Here is a 25,756-nt window from a genome sequence, read left to right as displayed (position 1 = left end):
ATTTTTGTTGTGTGGGATTGTCCTTGTACATTTGGGGATGTTTAGGAGCATTTATGGGCTCTATCCACTATATGATGAGAGCACACCCCTCAGCTATAACAACCAAAAATTTCCCCAGATATTGCCAGATGTCCCCTGGGGGCAAATGACCCAAGTTGAGAACCGTTCCTTCAGTAACATCTGCTTTCTGTCTTCCAAAAACTTGACATCTTTCTCCCATTACTGTCTTTTCTCTAGTGTTATTTTTCTTTGTGGGGGTGGGGGGGTGGGGGGGAACGGTATGTCTTTTAAAATTATTTTACTGCGACTTTTCAGGGATAGGAGGGCACATGGTATCATGTGAGAGAAAAGACAAATATCTACCATATTTTACTGAAAATCCCCACAGTATTTTAACTATGCTTCCCCTACTAATAGACATTTAGATTGTTTCTAATGTTTTGATATTAGAGTAACAACTATTGCCCAGGTTAGGTTTTTCTTTAATTTTTTTAATTTTAAGGACTGAGAAAATTTAAAGCACCTGAAAATTCTGATAACTTATTAATTTTCAAAACCACAATTACGAGATTAGAAATAGCTTAGAGAAAAAACAACAACCCTGTCTTTTTCATAGCCCCACCTCCAATTCCTGTCTGTACTGTATGCCACCTCCCCTGTCCCCACCACTTTAAAAAATTTGCATTCTCTCTGCTGTTTTTGCCACTAATGAACCAATTCCCTGTGCATGACCCATTGTCCATTAAATCCTCTTTTGCAAACCGGTAAAAGGCTGGCCTTGTTTATTTCTAAGCAGGAATAAAAACAGTCTGCCAGACTTCTAACATACATCGTCCCATTTAAATCCTTCCAGCTTCTCTGTGAGAGGTAGATGTGAGCCCCATTGTACATATAGGGACCCCGGGCTCACAGACCTGAGGTTACTAGCCCAAGGCCTGCTCCTAAGTAGGGTTCAGTGACCTAGGTTTGTTAGAACCAAAGCATTTTATTTCCATTATACCCACCCATCTGGCTGCCCTACAGTTGACTTTTGATATTCATGAGGAAAAAGGAAACAATGATTTTTCGTAGCTCAGATATGAAATGAAGCAGGCAAGCTTTTTCTCTAAGGAGAATCTAAACTTTTGTAGGACCAATTTGTGTGATTTTTTATATAGAGTCACTATTGAGCTCCAGCCATGTTGAAATTTGCATTTTAATCTCTTGGTGATTTTTCAAGGATTAATTTAAAATGACTAAATTGCTGCATTGCAAATTGAAACAAGCAATAACAGTGGGGTTGTTAATACGATGTAGTATGCTGTAGTGGAAAGAACATGAGTTTTGGAGACAGCCAGACACTGGGCTCCACCACTCTGGGACCTTGGGCTACTTACTTCTATTCTCTGAGCCTTGGTATTCTTATCTAATAAAGAAAAATGGAAGAACAAGTGAAGTATTAAATGTAAAATTCCAAGTTCAATGCCTGGTACAACAAGATGCTGCTTTTGAGAGTTCTTTTCTTTCCCTTCTTTCCTTGGCTTTTCTGGAATTCTTGAGACCTGAGTTGTGGCAAGGGCTAGAGAGCATTACTTCTTATATCTTGTGTTTTCTAGGTTTTTGCTGACATTCTTGTTTGTGAAGGCCAGTGCTTTTCCTTTCATGAAGTTTGTATTTGGCCACAAAAGTCTCTTAGCAGGCACCATTGACACCAGAATTTGTGAAGCTTGGGAATGGAGTCTAGGACTTTAGTGCCTGTAATATGGGGAGGTGGCTGTAAACATTGATTGATTATCTTCTCTAAGGGACATAATGAACTTTAGCGACTAAGCAAAGAAAGTGGTAAAAGGACTTTGGGACATGGAACTTAATTCTGTCTTTAGACGATCGTATTCTTCTGGACAGCTTAGAGAAAGGTTCATAAGAAATTAAGGAGCTCATACCCACTATGGGTCAGATCAGACATTGTGTGTTATACCATGAAACCTTCACAGCAGCCAAGTGGTGTGGTTGTTCTCCCTGAAAAGCTTTGAAGAGGAAATGAAGGTCAGAGAAGAACGTTGCCGCTAGTCACCCAGCCAGTAAATGCTAAAACAGAGATTCACACTCAGTCTGATCCCAGCACTGAGATGCTGCTGGGTCCTGGACCTCCCACTCCATAGTTCCCTATACCCTTCTAAGAAATCACTCATCATAAGTAATTAATTATGCGAATCTTTGTTCAATATCCTCTTTCCTTCCTGAGGACAGGCATCAGGATTTTTCCATCACTGCATCTCCATAATTAGCACTGAATGTAGAACACACAGTAGATGCTCATATATATTTATGGAATGAATGAATGAACAATGCAGCCACCCTCAGGAGAAGGAAAAATAATAGTTTCTCCTGGCTTTTGGGCCATTGTGTCTACAAGACATTAATGAAAAGCAAAGGTAGAGAATTAATTTTTTCTACTCTCAGATGCCTGTTGAAGTTAATTCTCATTATTTCTTCATTTTTTTGTAAAAATATTTTCTTCCTTTTTACTGAAGAATGATCACAATGTAATTGTTCACCAGGGTTTTCTCTATCAAGATAACAGATGTAGGAGTGAATTTTATACAGGTAATAATTAAATGAGCATAAATCTTTATAAATTTTAAACAGTTGACCTGCATTAAAAAAGTCACAGATCATGAACGGATATGTAGTAAAAATTAAATTGTAAACTGGCTGGAGAGGAGATTTTTTTTTTTAATGGCCAGGTTTTGAAGTGTACTTTTGATTAATGGGTAAGCATATAGACCGTCATTTGGAATATTAAACAAACCTGTCTTAATTATCTGACCAGTGTCATACCAACTGCTTAATGATGCAAGAAAAGTATTTAGAATGGACAGTTACATATAACATTGCCCAGACTCTACTTTGTCAAAAGATGCACCGTGATATAGAAAAGATGAATGAACTCGTGGTGACTTTCACAAATAAAGTTGGGGTGGTAGTAGAAGACCTATAATCAAGTACCGAGATTATAGAGAATTCCATTGTTGCTCTTAAGAGTTATCAGGTAATTGTTTATTCTAATGGTTTTTCCATTCACTCAAAGGGATAAAAGTTGACCTAGGGGTAAACTCTGCTTTCTTTCCTATTATGTACTTACTTTGCTTATGTAAATTTGTGGGATTCTTTCTCAGACAGCTTGTTTTAGAATCCAAATTTATAATTCCCTTTTAAGGATCCCACACAATTAAGGGAACCTAAATTCTTCTTTTTAAAAAAAGTCAATTGAGGGTTTTAAAGGTTTACATTATGGTAAAATAATCTGAGCTGGAGTTATTTCAGGAAATAAGACCCACTGTCAAAACCAAGCCTCCTGCCTTAGAAGCCTCTTCCAGACACAGTACAGTAAGTCTTTATCATCTATACTGTGTATGAAGCTGAAAGTCACAAAGACTAATAAAATGACAGACCGTGGGGCGGACTAGCATCTGTTCCAAAGCTCCAAGGAGTACCCAGCTTAGAGTCGGTTCTTTGGTTTGAGGATTATCTCATTTCCCTAAGGTATTGAACGTAAGACGCTTTTTCTTTAAGCCCCACTGTATCAGCCCATTCTACCTCCCCTTCCACCCCCCTCCTGCTTCCTGACCCCGGGTGTGGATCACAGTGAGCCTGAAGTCCCCAGCCACCTGGATCAGCACAGGAGCCAGCAGGGACAGTTAGATGCAGGCAGCCATTATGGGTCTTCTCCTGGGGGAAGTGGGGTTTTGTCAGGTGACTTTCCTTCCTCTTTGTCTGGATTTAGAGGCACGGAGGATATGAGAGAGAAGGGATTGTCACCACTGTTTCTTTGTGGAGATGAGAAATGAAAGCTGGGAGAACCTAAGGAGCTTGTGCTGCACATGTCTGTTCTGAAACTCACCTTCCAGGCTGCTGTGCCCCTGTTAACCAGAAACCTTCCAACTTTGTATCCCTGATACCCAACCTTACAGAATGGGGCCGTAATAAGTTCTAGCTGATGGAAAAATGCTCAGAAGGACATAATAGTAGATGTAACTGAAATAATGCTTAACTCCATGATTAATAAAGGACTGTCCTTAACCCTAAAAACATAATGGCACTGAGAACACTGAGCTGTTTTGAACATTGGCACTGGGAAATAGTCCCTCTAAGCAAGGAGAAGTAATTGTCAGGGAATAAAGGGGGTGGTTACTTAGGCTTAGCCATGACGGCATTGTAATCCAAGACAATACATTGTAATCCATCATCGTTCCTGACAGGATTGATGGATCTTTAGAAGGAGGATTGATCCTTCATTAACTAAGTAGATTCGCCTTTAAAAAACTGTTTGGGGGGGGGGGAACGGGAGGGGGGTAAACCCAACTGTTTGGGCAAGTGGACAGATGTGGTGCAGTCATCCAGATTCTTTCTCCCGCCCTGCTTCCCAAGTCTAATTCATTGTCAAGTCCTGTAATTCCTCTTTACAGAAATCCATCCCATCCACATCCAAAGCTTTCATCTGAATAGTTTGTTTGTTTTATTCATTCTTTCCTGGAATGTGGCGTAGCTGTTAACCGATCGCCCTATCTCCCACTTGCCCTCTCCTGTGCATTCTCCACAGGACCTGTTGGAAGATCTTTCCAAAACACAGATGTGATTGTGTCCCGCAGGATCTGGGCCCAGCTCCCCTGCCCCAGCACACCCCCTGTCCTGCACTATCCTCCTTGCCTCTGCCTCCGCCTTGAATATGCTTCTCCCCCGTCCGTCCCCCGAGTGAACTCCTGGTGGGAGGCCCCAACCAGATATCCTCTCTGACAAGTCTCCCCCAGCCTTCTCCCCAGATCCGTCCAGCAGAGCTGAATCTGCCCTTCTTAGCCAGCCTGGAACACGTGCAGCCTGGACCACAGGACTTTGTCCACTGGGTTTCTGGATTTCATGTCACTCGCATCCCCAAGCTATGCTCCTGGAAAACGGGGATTATGTTTAGTGCATCTCTGCTAAGTCCAGCTCCCAGGGTGGCACTAAACACAGAGTGGGAGTTAAATAAGTGTTTGTTGATTGGCAGGTTATAGCGACAAGAATGTGAGGTTGAAGACTCAGTTCCACTGACACGAAGTGCTGGGAGGGTAGCACACCTTGTGTTTTTTATAAATATAAGCTCACATATGTTTTGACTGCAATTTTGACCTGGACAGTTCGTCATGGAAGCCCCTCTTCTTATTCCCCGTTCCCCACACGCCTATCTTCTCCATCTGAGACATACAATTGACCTGTCTGTGAAATGAGCACCTGCTTCTGTGTACAGTCTCTCCCCACTGCCCATTACTGGGTGAACAAACTACCTGTTTCCTTACACTTTTAATAAATGTAGCCACGGATACCTTTAAAAGGCCCTACCCACACTCCCTGGCTATTTTATCTGACTGTGAATGCCAGTGTCAATTCTTTTTCTGTGGGCCCTTCACCATTACTAAGTAATTGATCACTTCATCCAACTCAGACCCAGGTTTTCTGAAGTCAAATGCTTTGTTCTTCCTGATACACCACCTGTCCCTCTCCCAGGCTGGTGTGTTTCCTCCTATACCACACTGCTCACACTTAAACTACGGAGCAGTGGTCTTCAGGCAGGTGCTTTCTCCACTCATTGATTCATCCCTGCATCAAACTGCTAGATTGTGGATATGTCATCTTACCCAGAGGGGCCTCAGTCTACTGACTAATTATACTGGTACTCCAATCAAACAGTAACAAATTGTAAGATAAGTGCCTGTTTTTATTATAAGATAGAGACAAATTGCCATAGAAGCACAAAGGGAAACTTGACAAATGAGGAGTCGAGGAAGCCTTCCAGGAGGAGGTGACACTTCAGCTGGGTCTTGGAAAGTCAGTGGGAAGAGAAAAGCATTCTAGGCAAAGGAAAGAAGTAAAGGCCTGGGGTGTGAAAAGGCAGGGCCAGTCTCAGAAGTTGAGGGTTGGTGTGCCTTACACTGCTGGATGCTTTAAGACATGGGGAAGGAGTCCCCCTCTCCAAGGGGTTTTCTTCCGAGACGAAGCTGGGTAGGAACTGCGAGTGCCCCACTGTAGCTGCCTCCAAAGCCCACTCCCCCGCCCCCCCCCCCAGGTGCTCCCATGGCCGAGTGAGGTTCCCCGGGCTGTCGCCACTCCCACTCCCACCCACTCCCACCGCCTAGGCAGTGGCATCCCAAAAGGAAAGAGGCAGGGGAGGAAGCAGATAAGAAAGACAGCTTCTGTTTAGACACAAATATCTTGGTAATCAGCACAGATGGGATGAGAATACCAAAAAAAGTACATGACAGTTTAGAGAGAATTTGGCTAAATGTTACATATTTTTAACATACCTGTGTAGAGTTTTTGGAACAGGCACCTGAATCTCTCAGAGCATGATAATTGGGCCTGGGGGTTATACCTCAACCAAGGGACATTTTTACTTCAGAGATGTTCCCTTCCCTACCCACAAAAGTGTCCTTGTGATTTTTTTTTCTCCCACCAAAATGAGGCGCAGGACTTGTCTCTGACGCTGTGTCTCCTTATTTGGACGGCAAGCTGTGTAACATATTTCTCCCAGCGTGAGGCTCCCTGGCAGACTCTCGAGGCCACGTTTTGGTGGCTTCAGAGTTATCTTTGGAGCTGTCAAAAGTGCTAATGGGCTTTCTGGCCTTCTTTAAGCTCCTCAGTTCTATTTTCTTTTTACTTCCATCCTCTCCTAAAAGAAAAGTGCATGTAATTCATCAGCAGTTAAGCATTTTGCTGAAATACTCAGCTGAGGGCCTTGTATTTTTGTTTGCGAGAATAGCTCTGCCATGTCACTGTCTCCAGAACAAACCTCACCCTGACATCATTAGCTCAGCACTCCTCAGTCCACTGAGCAAGAGATAAGCTCCTTGACTAACTCAGACTGCCTTTCTTTTTTGTTTTATTTGGCTTTTCAGGTTTGTAAAAGGCAGGTCGGTGTGATGGTAGGAGCAAGTGTTCTGGCTTCAGGAAATCTGATTTTGAAACGTGGCCCTTTCTAACTAGGTGACCTTTGGAAAACTACTAAATCTTCCTGAGACTCAGTTTTCCCATCTGTAAAATAGAGATGATAATGCCCTTCTCGGGGTTTTGGAGAGGATTAGAGAGAACCAAGGTAAAGTGCCTATTGTCTGGCACATAGGGATTTTTTTTTTCTCTTTCTTTAGGCATAGTTTATGCTATGCTTTTTTCCCCCTGAATACAACTTTACCTGTTATTGTAATGGTATAAAAGAAGAGCATAGCCTCGGTTGTCATTCCATACACCAGAGCATCATCCCATACACTGGAGAGTGGCAGGCTTGGTCCCCTGTCGCGTACCAGCGGCAATGCGCTCTCTCTCTCTCTCTCTCTCTCTCTCTCTCTCATTTTCTCTCTCACTCTCCCCCTAAAATCAATGAACATATCCTTAGGTGAGGATAAAAAAATTATAAAAAATAAAAAAGAAGAGCACAGGTTTAGAGACAAGCCCACCTTAGACTGAATAATGCCTCATCTGCCTACTGTCTAAGGTTGGTCAACTTACTTCACTTTCTCTGTGCCTGTTTTCCTATCTGTGTAAAGAGATCATAATACCTGTTCAAGGAGTTGTTTCAAGATTAAGTGAAATAATATATGTAAAGCCTTGTATGTTGTAGAAGTTTAAAGTACTTACGTGGGACAGTATAATGTAAGGAAAAGCAAATGGGCTATGGAGTTGGATCTGAGTCCAAATTCTGACTCCCAGTTACTGGGTCTCTCCCAGACTTACTTTATCTATATATTGGGAAGAATAATACCTCAGTGGGTTTTTATGAAGATTGCATAAGATTATAGATACACGGTACCTGATATGGTGCCTAGTACTTGGTAGGTAGTCAGTGTATGGAGCTATTAATTCACTCTTTATTTATAAAGGTCGATGGTTAACCTGGTACTCCAATCAAACAATCATAAATTGTAAGATAAGTGCCTGTTTTATTCCCAATCCCTACATAATATTGTCAAAAAGTACTTTATGCTATTTTGCATATAAAATCCACCTGGTTTACTTGAATTTAGGGGTTATAGATCTTTCATTATTATAAATTGCAACCCTTGGCAATAGTGTTCCTTCCTTCCCCACGTCCTTCATTTTCAGAGGATTATATTGTGTGGCATTGAAAAGCTGTAACATTGAAGAAATTAGCATATTTATGTGTATTATTAAAGTCAGGTGGGTATAGAAAGGGTTGCAGAAATGAAACACATTACATTTCTTCTGAAATCTGAAGAGCACCAATCTATAGTACTAATTAAAGGAATGAAGCCTAGGCTACAGACAAAAGCTAGTTAAAACACTGCTTTGTCACAACTTGCTGCTGCTTGCCTTTGATTTTTTTTCTTTTTGAGTGAAATACCTGGAAATTGTAAATCTTCTAAATTATTTTCATTCCAGCCAAGTCATTTTAGAGAATGTAAACTGTGGAGGAGGGGGACACCAGCCGTGATGACAAGAGCGGAGCATGCTGGCCTTTGTGGGTGGGATCTGTTGGACAGAAACGGGCTCGGCCAAAAGCGTTTTGGTCCCTGGGTACTCTGTTTTGCTGAGACGTGTGGCACATTGCATTGGGGAAGTTCCAGGATCTGGGGTCAGAAGATCTGAGTTGCAGTCCTGGCTTCATTGCTTACTAGGCTTTTTGATCTTGGCATCTCTCTGCGCCTTGGTTTCCTCATTTGGAAGGTTGCAGACTTCCTGTCTTGCTTACCTTCAAGAACTTCTATGAAAAGCAGCGCAGCACTGTGGATGACCTCATCTTGTAAACTGTAATCACCACACAGGTATACTTGCTCAGACTTCTGCGTCTCTAGCATCTCTTCCAGCTCTGCACTTCATGATTTTATACATGAATGGGACTCATACTTGGTCCTCAGGTACAAAGAATAGGGCAGGAGAAGAGGAGAGTATCCTTCCTGATCATTTTCTGTTTCTCATGCTTTTATTAGATACTGCTTGTAATAAGAACCAACAAAATAAGGCACAAACCTCCCTTCTTCTCTCTCCTAGAGAAATCTGACAGAATACTTTGTGGCTGTGGATGTAAACAACATGTTACATCTGTACGCCAGTATGCTCTACGAACGCCGGATACTCATCATTTGCAGCAAACTCAGCACTGTGAGTAGACAGTCTTGAGATGAGCTTTTTAATTATTGTATTTCAATTGAAGGACGTATTGGAAAGATTAAAGAAAATGTTAGAAAAAGAAATCGGCCACAATCCCCTCAGATAGTAACATGTCATCTTCATTAATTATTCATGTCCCTTTACGGAGCCAATGCACATTTCATTTATTCTTAGAGTTTCACAATCAATTATAGTTTTCCATTTGATCTTGTGTTCTGAACACTTTGCCTACTTCCACATAAGTGCCCATCATTGTCAGTTTTTATGTGTCTATATCTTATTCCATTATACTGATGTGTCATCATTTATTAAATCTTTCTTCTCTTGGTGGCCATTTCAGTTGTTCATAGGTTAACCCTTTAGTAGGTAACCCTGCACTGAACATCTTTTGACTGCTTTTGACCACTCCTGAGTGGAATTGTGTGTATGTGTATGTGTGTAAGCATACATATACATACCTACACACACTTCTTGGTCATGTATAGTGGGATACATATTCATAGCAGCATTTGTTTTTCTGTTTTAAACCTGGAGAGGGACCATATGGCCATTAACAGAGAACTGATAAATTGTGGTGTAATCATACAATGAAATACTATATCAGTGAAACAAACATTGTCAGCATGATTGGGTCTCTAATACAGAATTTCAAGTAAAAGAAATGTGCTACAGAAGAACATACAGTATGATTTCATTCATAAAAAGTTCAAGTAGGAAAAACTGAATGGCACATTATTTAGGGACACATACAAACTACAGTGGGGAGGAGAAATGATTAACACACATTTTAGGTAGTAGTTTGCTCAAAGGAAGTGAAAAGAGTATAATTGGAAAGAGGTGTACAGGGGACATCAAAACTATTGTTTTTTGTCTTGAGCTAGGATAGTGATCAGGAAACCTTTCTATAATGGGTCCAATAGTGAATATGGCTCAAGGCCAGATGATCTTTGCTGCCACTACTGGACTCTGACCTTGTAGGTTACAATCAGTAAACTAGTGTCTGTGGCTGTGTTCCAATAAAGCTTTATTTACAAAGATACTGGCTGTATTTTGTCAACCAATGAGTTAGGTGCTAGCTTTTGGAGTCTTATGTTTTTTTCTTTTAAAAGATGCTTATTTGATATACATACTTTTGTATATGCACATATTTGAGAATTTTTGAAAAAATAAGATACTAAGCCCTTTTGTCATTAAACTTTACAATACTGGATAGACAAAGTAATTCTTGTACAAAGCTAAGAATCAAAATTGCACAAGATTTTGCTGTGACAGTTTTATTTTTATTTTATTGATTTGAGAGAGAAAGAGAAAGATATTGACCAATTTGTTGTTCCACCCATTTATGCATCATTGGTTAATTCTTGCAAGTGCCCCAACCATGGAATGAACCCGCAACCCTGGTGTATTGGGACAACACTCTACCCAACTGAGCTACCCGACCAGGGCCTACTGTGACAATTTTAGAAACCAGAAGAGTCGAGTAGTGTCTTGAACTTCTAAGGGAAAATGATTTCTAACCTGAGATTTATATACTTATCAAATGGCAGTCTCAGAGGAGCATGGCAGGAGCCCATACCACACCTGTCAACCTCGTGGGTCTCTCCTCTTCCACTCTGCCTTCTCCACTGTGGATGAACTATCTGTCCTCTCTTGGGCCAACAACTCTGCTATCCACCTGACTTCATATAATAAGTATTTTTCATGGCACTGTTGTGGGCACTGGGGATACAACAGTGAACAAAATAGGCAAAAATCTCTTCTCATTAAGTCTAGTAGGGAAGACCTTGAATAAATAAGGTAAGTTAAGTATATAGTATTCATAGTAGTATTTACAGTAGCGTAATGATAAGTGGTAAGGAGTAAAATAAAGCAGAGAAGGAGAGTGGATGGGGACTGGTGAGGTGACAGGGACTGCGATTTTAGATAGATGGCCCAGGAGTGCCTGATTGAGGAGGTCACACTGCAGTGTCCTTCTTCCTGACTGAAGGGCATTCCTCTCGCAGTCTGCATCAGTATGTTTTCTTTTCTTCTGGTGCATCTTATGAGCTTACTAATATGGTATAACTAGAGATCCAGTGCACGAATTCGTACATGGGTGGGGTCCCTTGGCCTGACCAGCCCCGATTGCTGCCAATTGGGCTGGCAGCTGGGGGGAGGGATTGCGGGAGGTTGGCCTGCTGCAGGTTAGTGTGGGAGCGCACTGACCAGCAGGGGGCAGCTCCTGTGTTGAGCGTCTGCCCCGTGGTGGTCAGTGTGCGTCATAGTTACCGGGTTGTAACCGTCACTTAGGCTTTTATAAATATAGATTTCTCCTAAAGTTAACAGAACTTCCTTGATCCACATCTGCATTACGTCATTTCTGTTTTCCCTTTTAGAGTAGAATTGCTCAAGAGAGTTATTCCACTTTACTGTCTAATTTCGCTCCCGTTCTCTCCTCAGTATTCTATGGCTTTAGCCCCCTCCTCTCCACTGAGACAGCTTTTGTTCAGGTCACCAAAGACCTCAGGTCAAGTAAAATTAAAATGAGTTAATACTAGCAAAGCTCTTAGAACAGAGTCTGGCATATAGTGTATGTATATGTTTATAGTAATAACATCTATAATGGGAAGTCAGATATTGTTTAAAATTTTAAATCAAGAAATAAGGACATAAGTATTGTATGTGATTACCTAATGAATAAAGGATAAGGAATATCATGAGATGGTCTGCTGCTCTTCCGTATATGCCTTTCGTGCTTTCTCTTTCATTTCTAAGGCTATAAACGTGTTACTTTGATTTAAAAACTTTTTGTAACAAATAGTTGATTCTTAACTGAGCTCTGCACTTTACTGATGGATGGTAGACACCTCTAGGGAGAGTGGCCTCCTTATATCTCACTGCAGTCATTGGCATCCTGATCGGCCAGGTGCATTTTTCCAGGGACAAAGCAGCTAAGTAGACATCAGTTTGAGCCAAGCCTTTGGACCGCTCCAATTTCAGAATCTTAACAGTTTTCTAATTGTTGCCTTTTAAAAACGTCCTCAGTAGTGGCTTTTTATCATCTTTTTTATGAGAGGCAGAATACAAAGGCTACTTTAGCTGAGGTTTCTGAGGACCCTCTCGACAAAATGAGGGTCCTGTCATACCTTGACAAACCACATTTTCTCCATGTTTTTTTTTTAAAGATGAAGGCTTAATACTCCTCAAACCCATTAAACAGCTGAAAGATAAAAGTTGTCCAACACTCTAGAATGCCATTTTCTATAAAAATATCTCCGTCAGTAGAGACAAACCCAGCAATATTTAGTTCAGAGTCAGGTAATATTCATTTCTGGCTTTCTCGGTCAATAATGTGATAATTCTGTATAAGAAAAATGTAAGTTTTTGTTTTCTTTGCTCAGTTCATGTATATTGATTGTTTTCCTTTATAAATGATAAATAGGGAAAGCTTAACTAAATCTTGTTCTCTAATGTAAATACTTCAGTTGATTTCCTCTAGCACAAAGGCCTCATTTTTCTTCCAGATTCTCATATCTCGAGTTTAATTCACATTGCTTTTTGGTAGCTCTTATGGATAGCAGGTGGGTGTAAAATAAGACCTTTATACAGATGATATGTAATTCCAACAGCCATACTGGAAGGTTGATAATATCCCCTTTTAACAGCAAGGGACATGCAAATAAGTCATCATGAGTCAGTGTTGGGGTGGAGACCTTGGCTTCGGACAAGGGACAAACCAGGAATTGCACATACAAAGGACTCTTAGCCCCTTCAACATGCTTGCCTCAGGGACCAGGTCATGTTTATTGGTTGCCACCTCTCAAACTATTGTCAGAATTTTTGTGTGCTGACTGTCACAAGGGCAAGAGACACATTGTTAAAAAATCTCTCCCACTGAGGGAATTTGAGAATCCTCAGAAAGAGCCAAAAAAATCTGATGGATAAGGTTGCTGGTTTGGGTAACAATATTTTCTGATTGTATAATAATTAGAGGAGCTTCTTTTGTAGTTTGTAAATAGGTCCAAGACTACCACAGAGGTATGCTGGCAGCACCCACAGACTCAGCATGCAGAGCACCCTTGTTAGAGTCATCCTCTATATTTTATAGGGGAGGGCCTCAATTCTCCCCCATAGCCTTTTAAAATTCTTTAAAGTGAACCATTTTGAGCCACCTACTATGTGCCAGGCACTGTGTAATCATATTTTTTTCCATTAGCTCTTGCAACAACCCTAGAAGCTACTTTTATTCTCTTTTGCAGATGAGAATATTGGCACTTGGGAAGTTGAAGTGCCTTGTCTAAGATGACCAGCAGTGGTGGAATTAAAACCCACTTCACTTGGCTCCAGCCCCCTTCTTACTACCTCATACAGCCACCTTGGTAACTCCCCATTTGTCATGTTCCCTTTGACACTTGTCCCCAGAGAAATATTCTCAGTATGATTCTGTTAACCCTGGATCTGAAATCACAGAAGGAATGCCAGCCTGGCCATTGCCTTTTAATGCACATCTAAGCTTTCTTCAGATTTAGTGAGCACTTCCTATGTGCCTGGCACCTCTCAGCACCAGGGCAACAGAAGGCTGATACGTGAATTTCTAATGGACACACTTACTCTGTTAGCCAGAACCCCATTTCCTTGAACACTGTTCAGATCCAACTCTGTCTATGTGGGGCTGGCCTCCGCTGTCTCCCAGCCCCACCGGTGCTGGTCCCTGCAGTGAGCACAGCCTGGGTGGGTCCCTGGATCTTACCTTCCCTGACTCACTGTTGCAGGGTTCCTGTGCTGCAGCTCCTGCCAGCCCTGGGTATATCTGCCCAAATCGCCCCTCTCATAATTTAGGGCTACTGCAAGAAGTTTTAAAAACTTAAGAACATCCAGTACATCATGACAAAGGCATATTTACTATTCCAGAAGAACATATATTTGTTTTATTCAGCAAATGCTTTTTAAAACAGGTTCTTAGAAAAGAAGCACAATTTAGTGGTAAGACTATGACCTAATTAATTGAGCCTCCACACCTAAGTATTTGAAAAGAATTATTACTTTTCTGATTGTCTGATAGCACCCCATTTGGGGAGAGGGGAGGAACTAAACTGGTGTCTTTTCCCTGTCAGTTTCTTCCTAAGTATTAGCCCTAGAGAAGGTGTGTTTTGGGTAGGCCCTGGACACTGATGGCCTGGAGAGTGGTGGGCGATAGTTCTGTCTTCCCACCAGCACCCTCAGTCTAGCTCTTAGTAGATGCTTCTGTGTTAGTGTGAAGGGATGGGTACCCACTCCCCTTTCTGTTTGCCCACTCCCACAAACAGCTTCCATTGTCTTAGCACCACCTGATCTTGTGACCTAAGAAAGCCAGTTTTTGAACCTGCAAGTTTTTCAGATTTAGCTTCATGTTCACTTCTCTGCCGGTGAACTCCACCTGGTCGTGACCATGCCAGCCTGTGTAAGGTTTAGGCACCTGAATGATGTGTGTAGACTTTCCTAGCTGCTCTGGCCTAGAAAGAACTAGTCCTGTTTGCCTGTCTGCAGCCCTTGAAGCAGAGATGAGAGTGGCAGCTTAAGAAGGCTTGAAACACTGGACCAGAGCCAAGGCCTCTTTGCCTGCACACTCCACTCTGCATGTTCCAGCCGTAGGAACAAACTGCATTATTTTGTTTCAAACTGTGCTCAAGGGAAGCCAAGACCTTGTAACTGGAAACTTACCAAACAGAGGATTCTAAGACTAAATTTAGTGTTCTATTTAAAAAATAAAATAAGTTGAACATTTTGTTTGTTCATCTTTTATATGTTAAAAAAAAACACAGAGATTAACCTAGTTCATACTAGCAACCTAAGAAGAGTATTCAGAGTGAGAAGAAAACTAATCCTTTTGGTGAAGAGGGAAAGCCTTAACAAAATGTAATGAAGTGGCATGAAATATAGACTCTGCAGCCAAACTTCCCAATAGCATAGCCTCTCTAATCGCCATCATATAAAATTTTATTGTGGCTCAGAGAATATTAAAAACTGTTAGAAATAAATGAATGGAACTTCCATTGGCAGGAAGTAGGAGGAAGGATTGGTATGTTTTATTTACGTGGTTTTTCTCTGGTTTTTAAATGTGAATACAATTAAATGCTTTTGAACTATGTTCTTCATTTAATGATGTGTAGCTGGAATTAAGAACCTTGAGATGTTCTACAGACTAATATATAGAGTATAAACAGTTTAATTGGTGATATTTTAATTTGCTTGTAACTTCAACCAACCATGGTCTCCCTTCTAGTTCTTACCTCCTCTCCTGCCTCTTCTCCCACTGCTTCAACAAGCATTGAGTGTTTTGGACTAGACACAGGATTCATATTGCTAGTAATTCGCAAATGCTAATCCATGGGTTAGTTGTGATAGAATCACCCTAAGACTTGTTAAAAATTCAGGTACTTGGACACCACCTCCAGACATTCTGGTTCAAAAGGTTTATCATTGAACTACAGAATGTCTATTTCTTAAGGTTCCCCAAATTTTTGGTACCAGATTCAGAAACAGTGAATAGACAGTTCTCTAAAACAAAAGAAAAAAAAGATATTTATTCTTTCCTTATTGTTATTTTTCATCATTAGACTCATTTTCATTTTGAGACTACATAAGGGAGCCTGTTTGAGTTTGTTTAGAAGACATGAGTACAGACCCACATTAAAAAAAATTCTTTGTTTCCATAATTTTCTTTGGGAGAGCTTTGATTTTGGGATTGCCTAGTCTAGAATAGGACAGAGCTAAAAATAAATAAATAACCTATTTAAGCTCTCAGGAATGTTGGATGCTGATGCAATCCACCACGGTAACTTTGGGTACATGGGTATAGACTAGAGAGGTGATGTTTCTACTTTGCCATTGCATTGAGAACATGACAGAGAATCTTGTTTATTATTTACTAGAGGCCTGATGCATGAAATTTGTGCACGGGGGGGGGGGGTCCCCTCAGCCTGGCCTGCACCCTCTCCAATCCGGGACCCTTTGGGGGTTGTCCGACTGCCGGTTTAGTCGGACATCCTTCTCACAATCCGGGACTGCTGGCTCCTAACCGCTCTCCTGTATGCCTGCCTGATAGTCCCTAACCACCTCTGCCTGCTGACCTGATGCCCCTAACTGCTCCCCTGCCAACCTGATTGCCCCTAACTGCCCTCCCCTGCTGGCCTGATCACCCCGAACTGCCCTCCCCTGCCAGCCTGATCGCCCCTAACTGCCCTCCCCTGCCAGCCTGATTGCCCCCTAACTGCTCTCCCCTGCTAGCCTGATCACCCCTAACCGCTGCTGTCCTGCTGTGTGGGTCCTGGGCGCACGTATCTGGCTCCCTCCTACCTCCTATTAGAGTCTGGGGCGCGCTGCGGGACCCAGAGTCAAGTCCCCGCCCACCCGTGTGTGCCTCAAAATCACGCAAGACCCAGACCCGGCCAGCCCCACCCCCATTGGGCAAGACCCAGACCCGGCCGGCCCCAGCCCCGTCAAGCCCCGCTGGCGCGTCACGTCCCCGACCAGCACCAGGTGGGGATGCAGCATCAGTCACATCCCTGGCTGGTGCTGGGTGGGGACTCAGCCTCCTGCTGATTGGTCATTATGTCATGAGGGCATGATGACCATTTGCATATTAGCCTTTTATTATAGACTAGAGGCCCGGTGCACAATAATTATAGACTAGAGGCCCTCAGCCCGGCCTGTGCCCTCTCACAGTCTGGGACCCCTCAGGGAATGACCACTTGCTGGCTTAGGCCTGCTCACCGGGGGGATTGGGCCTAAGATGGCAATCAGAAATCCCTCTGGCAGTCTGGCAGCCCTCGGGGGATGTCCACTTGCTAGCAGGGAGCAGACCTAAGCTGCAGTCGGACATCCTTAGCGCTGCTGAGGAGGCAGGAGAGGCTCCCACCACCACCGCTGTACTGGCAGCCATCAGCCTGGCTTGTGGCTGATCAGAGCTCCTCCATGTGGGAGCTCACTGACCACCAGAGGGCAGCTCCTGCATTGAGCGTCTGCCCCTGGTGGTCAGTGTGTGTCATAGTGACCAGTCATTCCCAGTCTTTCTGCTGTTAGGGTCAGTTTGCATATTACCCTTTTACTATATAGGATAGAGGCCTGGTGCACGGGTGTGGGGCGGCTGGTTTGCCCTGAATGGTGTCCCGGATCAGGGTGGGGGTCCCACTTGGGTGCCTGGCCAGCCTGGGTGAGGGGCTGATGGCTGTTTTCAGGCTGCCGCACCCCCTTCAGGGTGGGGGTCCCCACTGGGGTGCCTGGCCAGCCTGGATGAGAGGCTGAGGGCTGTTTTCAGGCTGTCCGCACCACCTTCAGGGTGGGGGTCCCCACTGGGGTGCCTGGTCAGCCTGGATGAGGGGCTGATGGCTGTTTTCAAGCTGCCTGCACCCCCTTCAGGGTGGGGGTCCCCACTAGCGTGCCTGGCCAGCCTGGATGAGGGGCTGAGGGCTGTTTTCAGGCTGCCGCACCCCCTTCAGGGTGGGGGTCCCCACTGGGGTGCCTGATCAGCCTGAATGAGGGGCTGATGGCTGTTTTCAGGCTGCCTGCACCGCCTTTACGGTGGGGGTCCCCACTGAGGTGCCTGGTCAGACTGGATGAGGGGTTGATGGCTGTTTTCAGGCTGCCCGCACCCCCTTTAGGGTGGGGGTCCCCACTGTGGTGCCTGGCCAGCCTGGATGAGGGGCTGAGGGCTGTTTTCAGGCAGGCCAAGCCTGCAACTGAAGCTCCCAGTCTCTCCTTTTTTTCTTTTTTATTCTGGGATTTATTTACCTTCTGTAATTGAAACTTTGTCGCGGCTCCAGCTCCAAGGCTGGCTGGCTGAAAGCAGGTATCTGGGGTTTGTTTAGCTTCTATAATTGCAACATTGTTGCTTAGATTGCAGCTCAGAGCTGGGCTGCGGCAGGCGGGGAACCTTGGCTTCCTCCATTGCTGGGGCAACCAAGCCTCATGTTCGCTTCAGCTGCGTGGCTGCCGGCAGCCATCTTGGTTGGCAGTTAATTTGCATATCACCCTGATTAGCCAATGGGAAGCGTAGCGGAGGTATGGTTAATTACCATTTGTCTATTATTAGATAGGATTAGTCGATTTGTGAAATAAATTATATATTCTTTAGATTATAGAACTCAGCTTATTTTTTATATGTCTCTCATGAATTACATCTCTACCAAAAAACACTAATGGGTAATATTCAACTCACTGATACCTTAATATACTTGAAAAGCTCTAATTGGCACCCACATTTTCAGTCACCTCTGTGGATTTCATTAAAGAAATTTGAACACCTACTATGTGTTAAGTCAATAAGAACAAGGACTCCTTTTTCCTCTGGTTTCTGAAGGCTGAAAGGTTGGTCATTTTGGTGAGCAAAGGTAGTGGGATGTGAGGTTAGGCCAAGCAGTCAGGGGTTGGTACAGATCTTATGAAAATTCACATTTTTTTCTCTTCTGCTCTCTTGATAGCTATGTAGTCTACCAGCTCGATGATTCAGACAGCCTGCAGGTGTTATCTTTTTCCAAGATAAAGGACAGCAGGGCTGTAGGAGAGAGCACCAAGCTTTAAGCCATGATGGTTTTGTTCAGTTCCTACCTTTGTACTTAATCCTCTCCATGTTATTCACAGCCTCTCAGCATTGGGCAACTTACCTGACCTCTCTGAGTCTCTGCCCTCTTCTGTAAAAATGGCAATAGTATTAATACCCTTCTCACGGTTGTTGAAAGGATTCGATGGTCATAGATATTGTAGCATATATCAGTAGCCCACTCCTGGGCACATGCTAATCATTCAGTAAATGCTGACTCTGAATCTCACCTTTGAGGGACAATGAACCCTGATTTGACTTTCAGAAGCAAGGAGGACATAGAGATCCTGGAAGAGGTCTGAAGATGTAATTAGTCTAATTGGTGATGGTAGATGGTGAATGAATCCAAGCAACAGAGGATAGTCATGGCAACTCGAAAGAGGCTTTCTGTATGCACCCACTTCTCATTAGTCACATAGTCATTGACTAACTTATCATTTCTTGTTCAGGTCTCCACAGTCATCATTACTTAGCACTAGAATGGCCTTAAGAAGCTGCTCTGTTTTCTTGACCCACTATTACCACCTGACCAGCCACCCAGGGAGGAGGACTGACAGCTTCTGGTTTTCATCCTTCCAGGCTCTGCTCTGATGCCTCTCCCCTCTCCCCTCTCCCCTCTCCCCTCTCCCTTCTCCCCTCCCCCCTCTCCCCTCTCTCCTCTCTCTTCTCTCCCCTCTCTCCTCTCTTCCCTCTTCCCTCTCCCCCCTCGCCGCTCCTCTCTCATCTCCTCCCCACTTCTCCCTCCTCCTCCTCCTGTTCCTCCTCCTCCGTCTTCCTCTCTCTCTCTTTCTCCCCTCCCCCCCAATTCTTGCCCCAGGCAGAAGTAATGATTCCTTCTTTATATGCCAACACACTTGCACCTCTATTATTATAACACCTCTTTCATAATGCTTTTGTGTTGAAGTTGATTGTTTGCATTTTGATCTGTCTCTGTTAAATTGTTTGAGGTCGTGGCATGTACACATAGTGGATACTCACTTAATTGTCAGATTATAGCGCAGAGGCAGTCTCCTGTGAACTAAGAGTAGTTTCTGGAGCTAGACTCTCCAGGTTCATATCCTGGTTCTACCACTAGTTCTGTGACCCAAGGTTCCTAAATGCCAAGCACAAGGTACTTGGCATTTAGGATCCTTGGCTTCCTCATCTGTAAAATGGAGCTAATAATGCTACCTGCCTTATAGGGCTGTGAAGGTTGAATGAGTTAACTATATATGAAGTACTTAGAACAGTGCTTGGCAGATGGTAAATGCTAAATTAAATGGTCATGATGGAGGCTGTATTGTAACTTTAATCTTTCTAAGTTTACTATCACTTTCTAAGGTTGGATTTTGCCAACAAAACTCTACCAGGAGATTCTTTTTCTTTGCCTGTGTCTTTAAATCTAATAACTCCTACCACCTGAAGGTTCCTTAGCTTCTTCTCTGTGTATGGATACCTGACAGATGGGTACGCATATTCAGTTATTTTAAAAAATGTGATTCATTAAAGCAATAGTGTAAATTAGCTAAACATAAATTTTGATTTTAGAATATTTTCAAAAAATATATAAATACCCACTTGACTAGACTTGAGGCGGCAAATAGATTTCTTCTTGAGTGCCTACTTGGATCCACTGCCAATGGTGGCATGTTTGGAGAGACCCTCAGCCCATGTCCTGACACCACATCGGTTTGTAATGTCTGTCACAGGCACAGGATGGAGGAGGGCAGAACCTTGCTGCCCCTGCATTTAAATGACATGCTGGCAATCCCAGTGTGACCTTGCCTTTTCCTTTTTCATCTTAAAGAAAAGTGTGCACTTTTCTCACTCATGTGCTGCGGCTCATTGACTCTGTAGTTTCCCATACTGTTGTTTCTGCCTCGGCTTTGGTAGTGAAGGCTTTTCTCTGGCAGTTTTAGTTGCTTTGAGGTTTTGAAGTGTCAAATCTTGGCATGAAAGCTTCTTTTCCTGGTTAATAACTTAGCTCTAATTACTCTACTCGTTGGTTCTTTAGTAAGGGGGGCGGGAGAAGTGATTGAGTAGGCAGGTGATTGCCTGGGAAAGCTTCCTTTTGACTGGATGATCTTGCTGTTAGAGGAAGACATTCGACTCTTCCCCATGTTGTTGTGTTCGTTTGGGGGTGTATTTTTTCCCCCTTACCTTTCTCCAGATAGTGGAGAAGCAAGACGTAGGATGCATTCCACCCAACTGTAGAAAAAAAAAAAAGACTTGAAGAAAGACTGCTCTTCCTCCACAACCAAAAGTAAAAATAAAAATAAAGAAGCATTACATTTTTACTTCCAAGAAAAGTAGGACAGTCTTTGCTCTTTTCCTTCTTTCCACTCCCATGTCCAGCTTCTGTCTAGACTAACTGAAGGGCTTTGATTCTGAGGCTAAGTTTTCTTTTTGCTAAAGCATCTTAGTTTCTTAAAAGCCACCTCTACCCTCTCAAAATGTAGTAAACACAATCTGAATGTAGCTGAATCATTTGTAATTAAAGGTTTTTCTCATACCCTTGGAAGGGGTGAGTAGGTTAACATTCAGAGTCCCTGTAGATTTTACTTAAAATTCATCGCTGAGGGTTTAACATTTGAGAATAAGTAAACAAACAAACAAACAAAACACACACACACACAAAACCACAACACTGTTTAATCGTGGCACCATTTATTTCCTGATGACTACAAAGATAGTTTATAATGACATAAAAGAATGTAGTTCTCAAATTAAGAAAGCCGACTTCCACAAGACATTTTATACAGCTGTTCTACATAGGATGTTTCTTGTTTGAAATTAGTAGACTTAAAAATGACCCATCTTTAAATATAGTAATCTGGTATTCTTTCTATACTGTTAGTTTTATCAATTTCCTGATGTTTGGGTTCAGAGGAGACTTTCCAATACATCTAATTCGATGAAGCAGATGTCAGTTTGATATTTTAACATCTTGAGTTCTAGGATGTGAGTGACTGTGACCATCTGATTTTTTTCTTCTGTCAGATTTTGGAACTCGGAATTTCAATACCTTTTAGAAATTTACAGCTTCTAGTTGTGATCTATTAAGCAATTGCAATTTGTTAAAGTGTCTGGTAATCTTACCTACCATTCTTCATGATGTCCAGCTAGAGGCATTCTAACATTCCCCAAACATTTACTCAGCACCTGCTCTGTGTCAAGCTGAGTAAGAGATAAGGAGAGGAATCAAATGTGTGCTCTGGCCCCGAGGAGCTCACATCTTTAGTCTCATGCCCCTGGTCTCCTAAACTCACCTACCTCTGAGGCCTCAGAGTGTCAGAGGCCCAGCGCAGAGGATTGCTGTGCCCTCCACACTCAGGTGATGGGGATAGAGGGCTGAGAGGTGATGGCTGCTAGAGAGCACGTGAATTCCAAGTGGGCCTTACAGCTGCAGAGATGAGAAAGCAAGACCAGCTTTGAGACATTCCCTGTTTTACTAACACTTAGTCAGTAGAGCTGACAGTGAGCTGGGGCAGAGGAGGCACGTATTTCACATCAAAGGACAGCGATTCCTCTAGGTCATAAGTTGTCAAAGCTGGAAGGGGGCAGAGGGATCATGTAGTGCAGCCTCTTATTTTCCACAGAGGGGAAATTGAGACCCAAGAGAGGAAGTGGCTTACTCAGATCAGAAAAGAGAATTAGTGGGAACTCCATGCAAGTATGTGGAAGGGAACATGACGGAAACCCAGACTTTCAAACGGGTGCACCAAATTAGTGTTTAAACCATCCCTTTGACAATCATTACGTCATTGTCTAGAATTTCCTATGGATTAAAGATACTATACCACCTTAGTTAAATGTAACTAATCTCCAGAAAAATTGTCAGGTCTGTGTTTGTTTTTAAAATGTTTATTTTCTGTTAATCGGTATTTTGCCCTAGACTTTTGTTCATCGCACAGCAAGGCAAATGCATTTCTACCTAATTTGGCCGTGCTGACAGGAACAGTATCTCATCTAGTTCAGAATCCTCAGCACAGTGTATGGGCACAGGGTAGGTACTCGAAAAATAAATTTATGCATTGTGGAAACACAGTGGCCATTCTAATCTGACAGGCCTGGTTGTGAGTCCCAGTTCTGTCACTAGCTATGTGGCCTTGGGCAGATTATTTCACCTGTGAGACTGTTTCCTTATCTGTGAAATGTGGTAATGAGGGTGTATGTATGTACACACACACACACACACACACACAAACACACACACACTCCTTTAAAATAATACTTTACAAGATTCTAAATTCCCAACGTGGTGCCTGGCACATAGACTGTTGGGATTTGGTTTTTGTTGTTGTTGTTTTGTGGGGGAAGGGGGTGATTCTTACTTTTATTCTGTGTTAAATTTCAGAGCTACCATTGGGATCTAAGAATGTGACAGTCTGGGCATTATCTCTGAGAAATACCTTAAACTCTTAAACAAACAAACAAAAATGTGTCTGTGATTTTTTTTTGTCATTGATCACTCCTCATTCATGTCTTATCCCCACTGCCTTCTCCCTTTTTCTTCCTTTGCCTCAAAGAAAATTAATGAAGCCGTATAGAAAGCTCCAAGATAGAAGTGACCTTGTGCATCTTTAATTGAGGACAGAATTTGCTAAAAGTGCCTCCAAAAACCCACTAGTGGTTTACTTTACAGTCTGTGTCCTGGCTAGTCTGGCTATTGGCTGTATAATTTGTCTAGTTTTGTCTGGAGTCTTAGACTATTCAGCTGCTTCAGGGCAAAATCTTTTGGGGTATCATTAAATGGGATTGATAATTGGCTTCTGATGAATATTCATTGTGACTAATGACTTTGGGCAAATTTTACACATACTATCTTTCTATTCTCCCACTGAGTGAGAGTTTGATAGGATCATTTTCTTCAACTTACACTTCAATTAAAATATTCACAATACCCCTTTGTTGATTACTATCTAAATTGTATACTTTCATTACTTTTTAATGTTGTATTCTGTAAGAAATGAACATAGGCCTTTAGGATCCTTATTTTTAAAAATAGGGTTGGGTTTAGAGTTATTTTTCAAATAAGTGGCTAATGATAATTTACAAGACTTATATGTTATTTCTGATTAAGCATAGATATATCGTAAAACTTTTCTTGTGGTCAACTCGGCCACTTTTCCTAAGTAACGGTACACATTGTTTGTGCTATTTAGTATTTGGTAAAAGAGCCCAACAATCCCCCCCCCCTTTTTTTTTTCTTAATCAGATGGGTAAATGCATTTTATTCCAATTGCAGAGACTTGGCCCTTAGAAAAACCCCAATGAAAATGATGATCAAATACCTTAAAAGTTTGTTTTTCATGAGAGATAAGATATTTTAAAATCTTGGCATCCAGCTTGGCAGGGGCCTTTTATTTTTTTTTTCCTTTTTGAGGTTAAGGAGACATGAAAAGAACATTGTATGAAGATAAGATCTCTGCCATTATACCACTTGAAATAGGCTTTAGACTCAAACCAATTTAAGCTAAAAAGAGGCTGGTAATCAAGTTCTGTTTCAACCAGGAACATTCTATTGAATGACTTTTTCAAAGAGAACTCCAAATGAATTATGTGATGATAACTTACATTTGTGTGGCACCTTGTAGGTTTTAAAGTGCTTTTATTTCTCTGATGTGTTGTAGAGTTATATTATGGAATGAATGGATGAATGAACTCATTAACTTGATTTTCCAAGAAAAGGCATATCTTGTGTCTAAGCTTACTGGCATTGTTTTGGAATTTGAGTCATATACCCCACTCTGTGACATTCATGAAAATATTGGTCCAATACTATTAAAAGCCAAGCCACGAACTATCTTTAGTCAGGGGCATGTCAAAAGAATAGGGAGAACTATTCTAAGTAGAACTATTTTTTATTTATTCAGAAAGATTGCATTAGCTGGCACTTACATACATGTTGTACCATCGAGACCATGGAGAGGAAAAGAGGGACAGACAAGTCTTTCTGTACTTTACAGTGAGAGGACACACATGCAGTTATAGCCCCATTGGTGGTGGGGTGTATGCCCAGGAGAGCCGTGTGAGGAAGGTAGCACTTGGAGGAGTTTGCTCTGGGCACAAATTCAGGCCAGTTTAGAGGACAGGTGGAAAGAGAGAAAGAAGGAAAGGGAGTACATAATGCCTCCTACATCTGCAAAAGCTTTATTCCAAGGATAAACTTGGAGAAGGCAGGAGAGACTATGGCTGGAGATGCTGCTCTACATGTAGACTGGGAACTGGTGGAGACATGCCTGTTTCAGGTGTGTCCCCAAGGACTTCCGAGTAGGTTGTTACATGACCGGACCTGCACTTTTTATGTAAGAGTACTTTGGCAGCTAAAGGGTGGTCAGAAAGAGCTGGGGCCCAAGGCCCGTGTCACCCCCCCCCCCTCCCCCAGTTTGACTTCAGGGTGAAATCAAAATAAAATTGGTTTATTTTCTACACTTTCAACACCCGCACAAATTCTCATCTCTTCTAAAGCTGAAGAGATTAGTTATGTATAATATGACAGACAGCTTCCTTTATATGGAAGCTTATTAAAATGGGTTGAGAAGGCTGGGTTAAACCTACAAGCCTTGGTGTGTCACTGGGAACAGCTCTAGAGAGCTTGCAGGACCAGCTTCTGTTCATGACATGTACCTGGTTTAAAGAACAGTGTCTGGAGCAGCGGTTCTCAACCTGTGGGTCGCGACCCTGAAAATACACCCTGCATATCAGATATTTACATTACGATTCATAACAGGAGCAAAATTACAGTTATGAAGTAGCAACAAAAATAATTTTATGGTTGGGGTCACCACAACATGAGGAACTGTATTGAAGGGTCGCGGCATTAGGAAGGTCGAGAACCACTGGGACTCTGGAGGAAAGGGGTGGGGAAAGGGTGGGGGTGGGGAGTAGCAGCCCCGGATTTAATACACAGCTCTCACAACTGCGAAACATCAGCAGACTATCCCATTTAAAGCTGTTCGTGTTACCCTAACCTCTGGCATTCTTTTAACCGGGCCTTGGCACGTCACTCTTTTGCCACGTCACTCTTTCGCCACGTAAATGTCCTTCTGTCAACAAAGGCCAGTTAATAGCTTCCAAAAG

The 25,756-nt window shown here is 42.6% G+C and overlaps 1 protein-coding gene across 12 annotated transcripts in view; it reads left to right on the top strand.

Annotated features, from left to right (window-relative positions):
• The window catches only part of DENND1A (DENN domain containing 1A), a 471,719-nt gene that overhangs the window by 238,123 nt on the left and 207,840 nt on the right, over positions 1 to 25,756 (top strand). For all 12 annotated transcript variants that reach the window (XM_059657971.1, XM_059657972.1, XM_059657968.1 and 9 more), the window contains one exon: positions 9,019 to 9,129. In XM_059657971.1, coding sequence (XP_059513954.1) covers positions 9,019 to 9,129 — 111 coding nt within the window. The remainder of the gene's footprint in view (positions 1 to 9,018; positions 9,130 to 25,756) is intronic.

The sequence above is a fragment of the Myotis daubentonii genome, chromosome 11 (genome assembly GCF_963259705.1).
Source record: "Myotis daubentonii chromosome 11, mMyoDau2.1, whole genome shotgun sequence".
In the NCBI taxonomy this organism is placed as follows: Eukaryota; Metazoa; Chordata; class Mammalia; order Chiroptera; family Vespertilionidae; genus Myotis; species Myotis daubentonii.
Note: the sequence above shows the minus strand (reverse complement) of the source record. Positions and strands in the feature narration are given on the sequence as shown.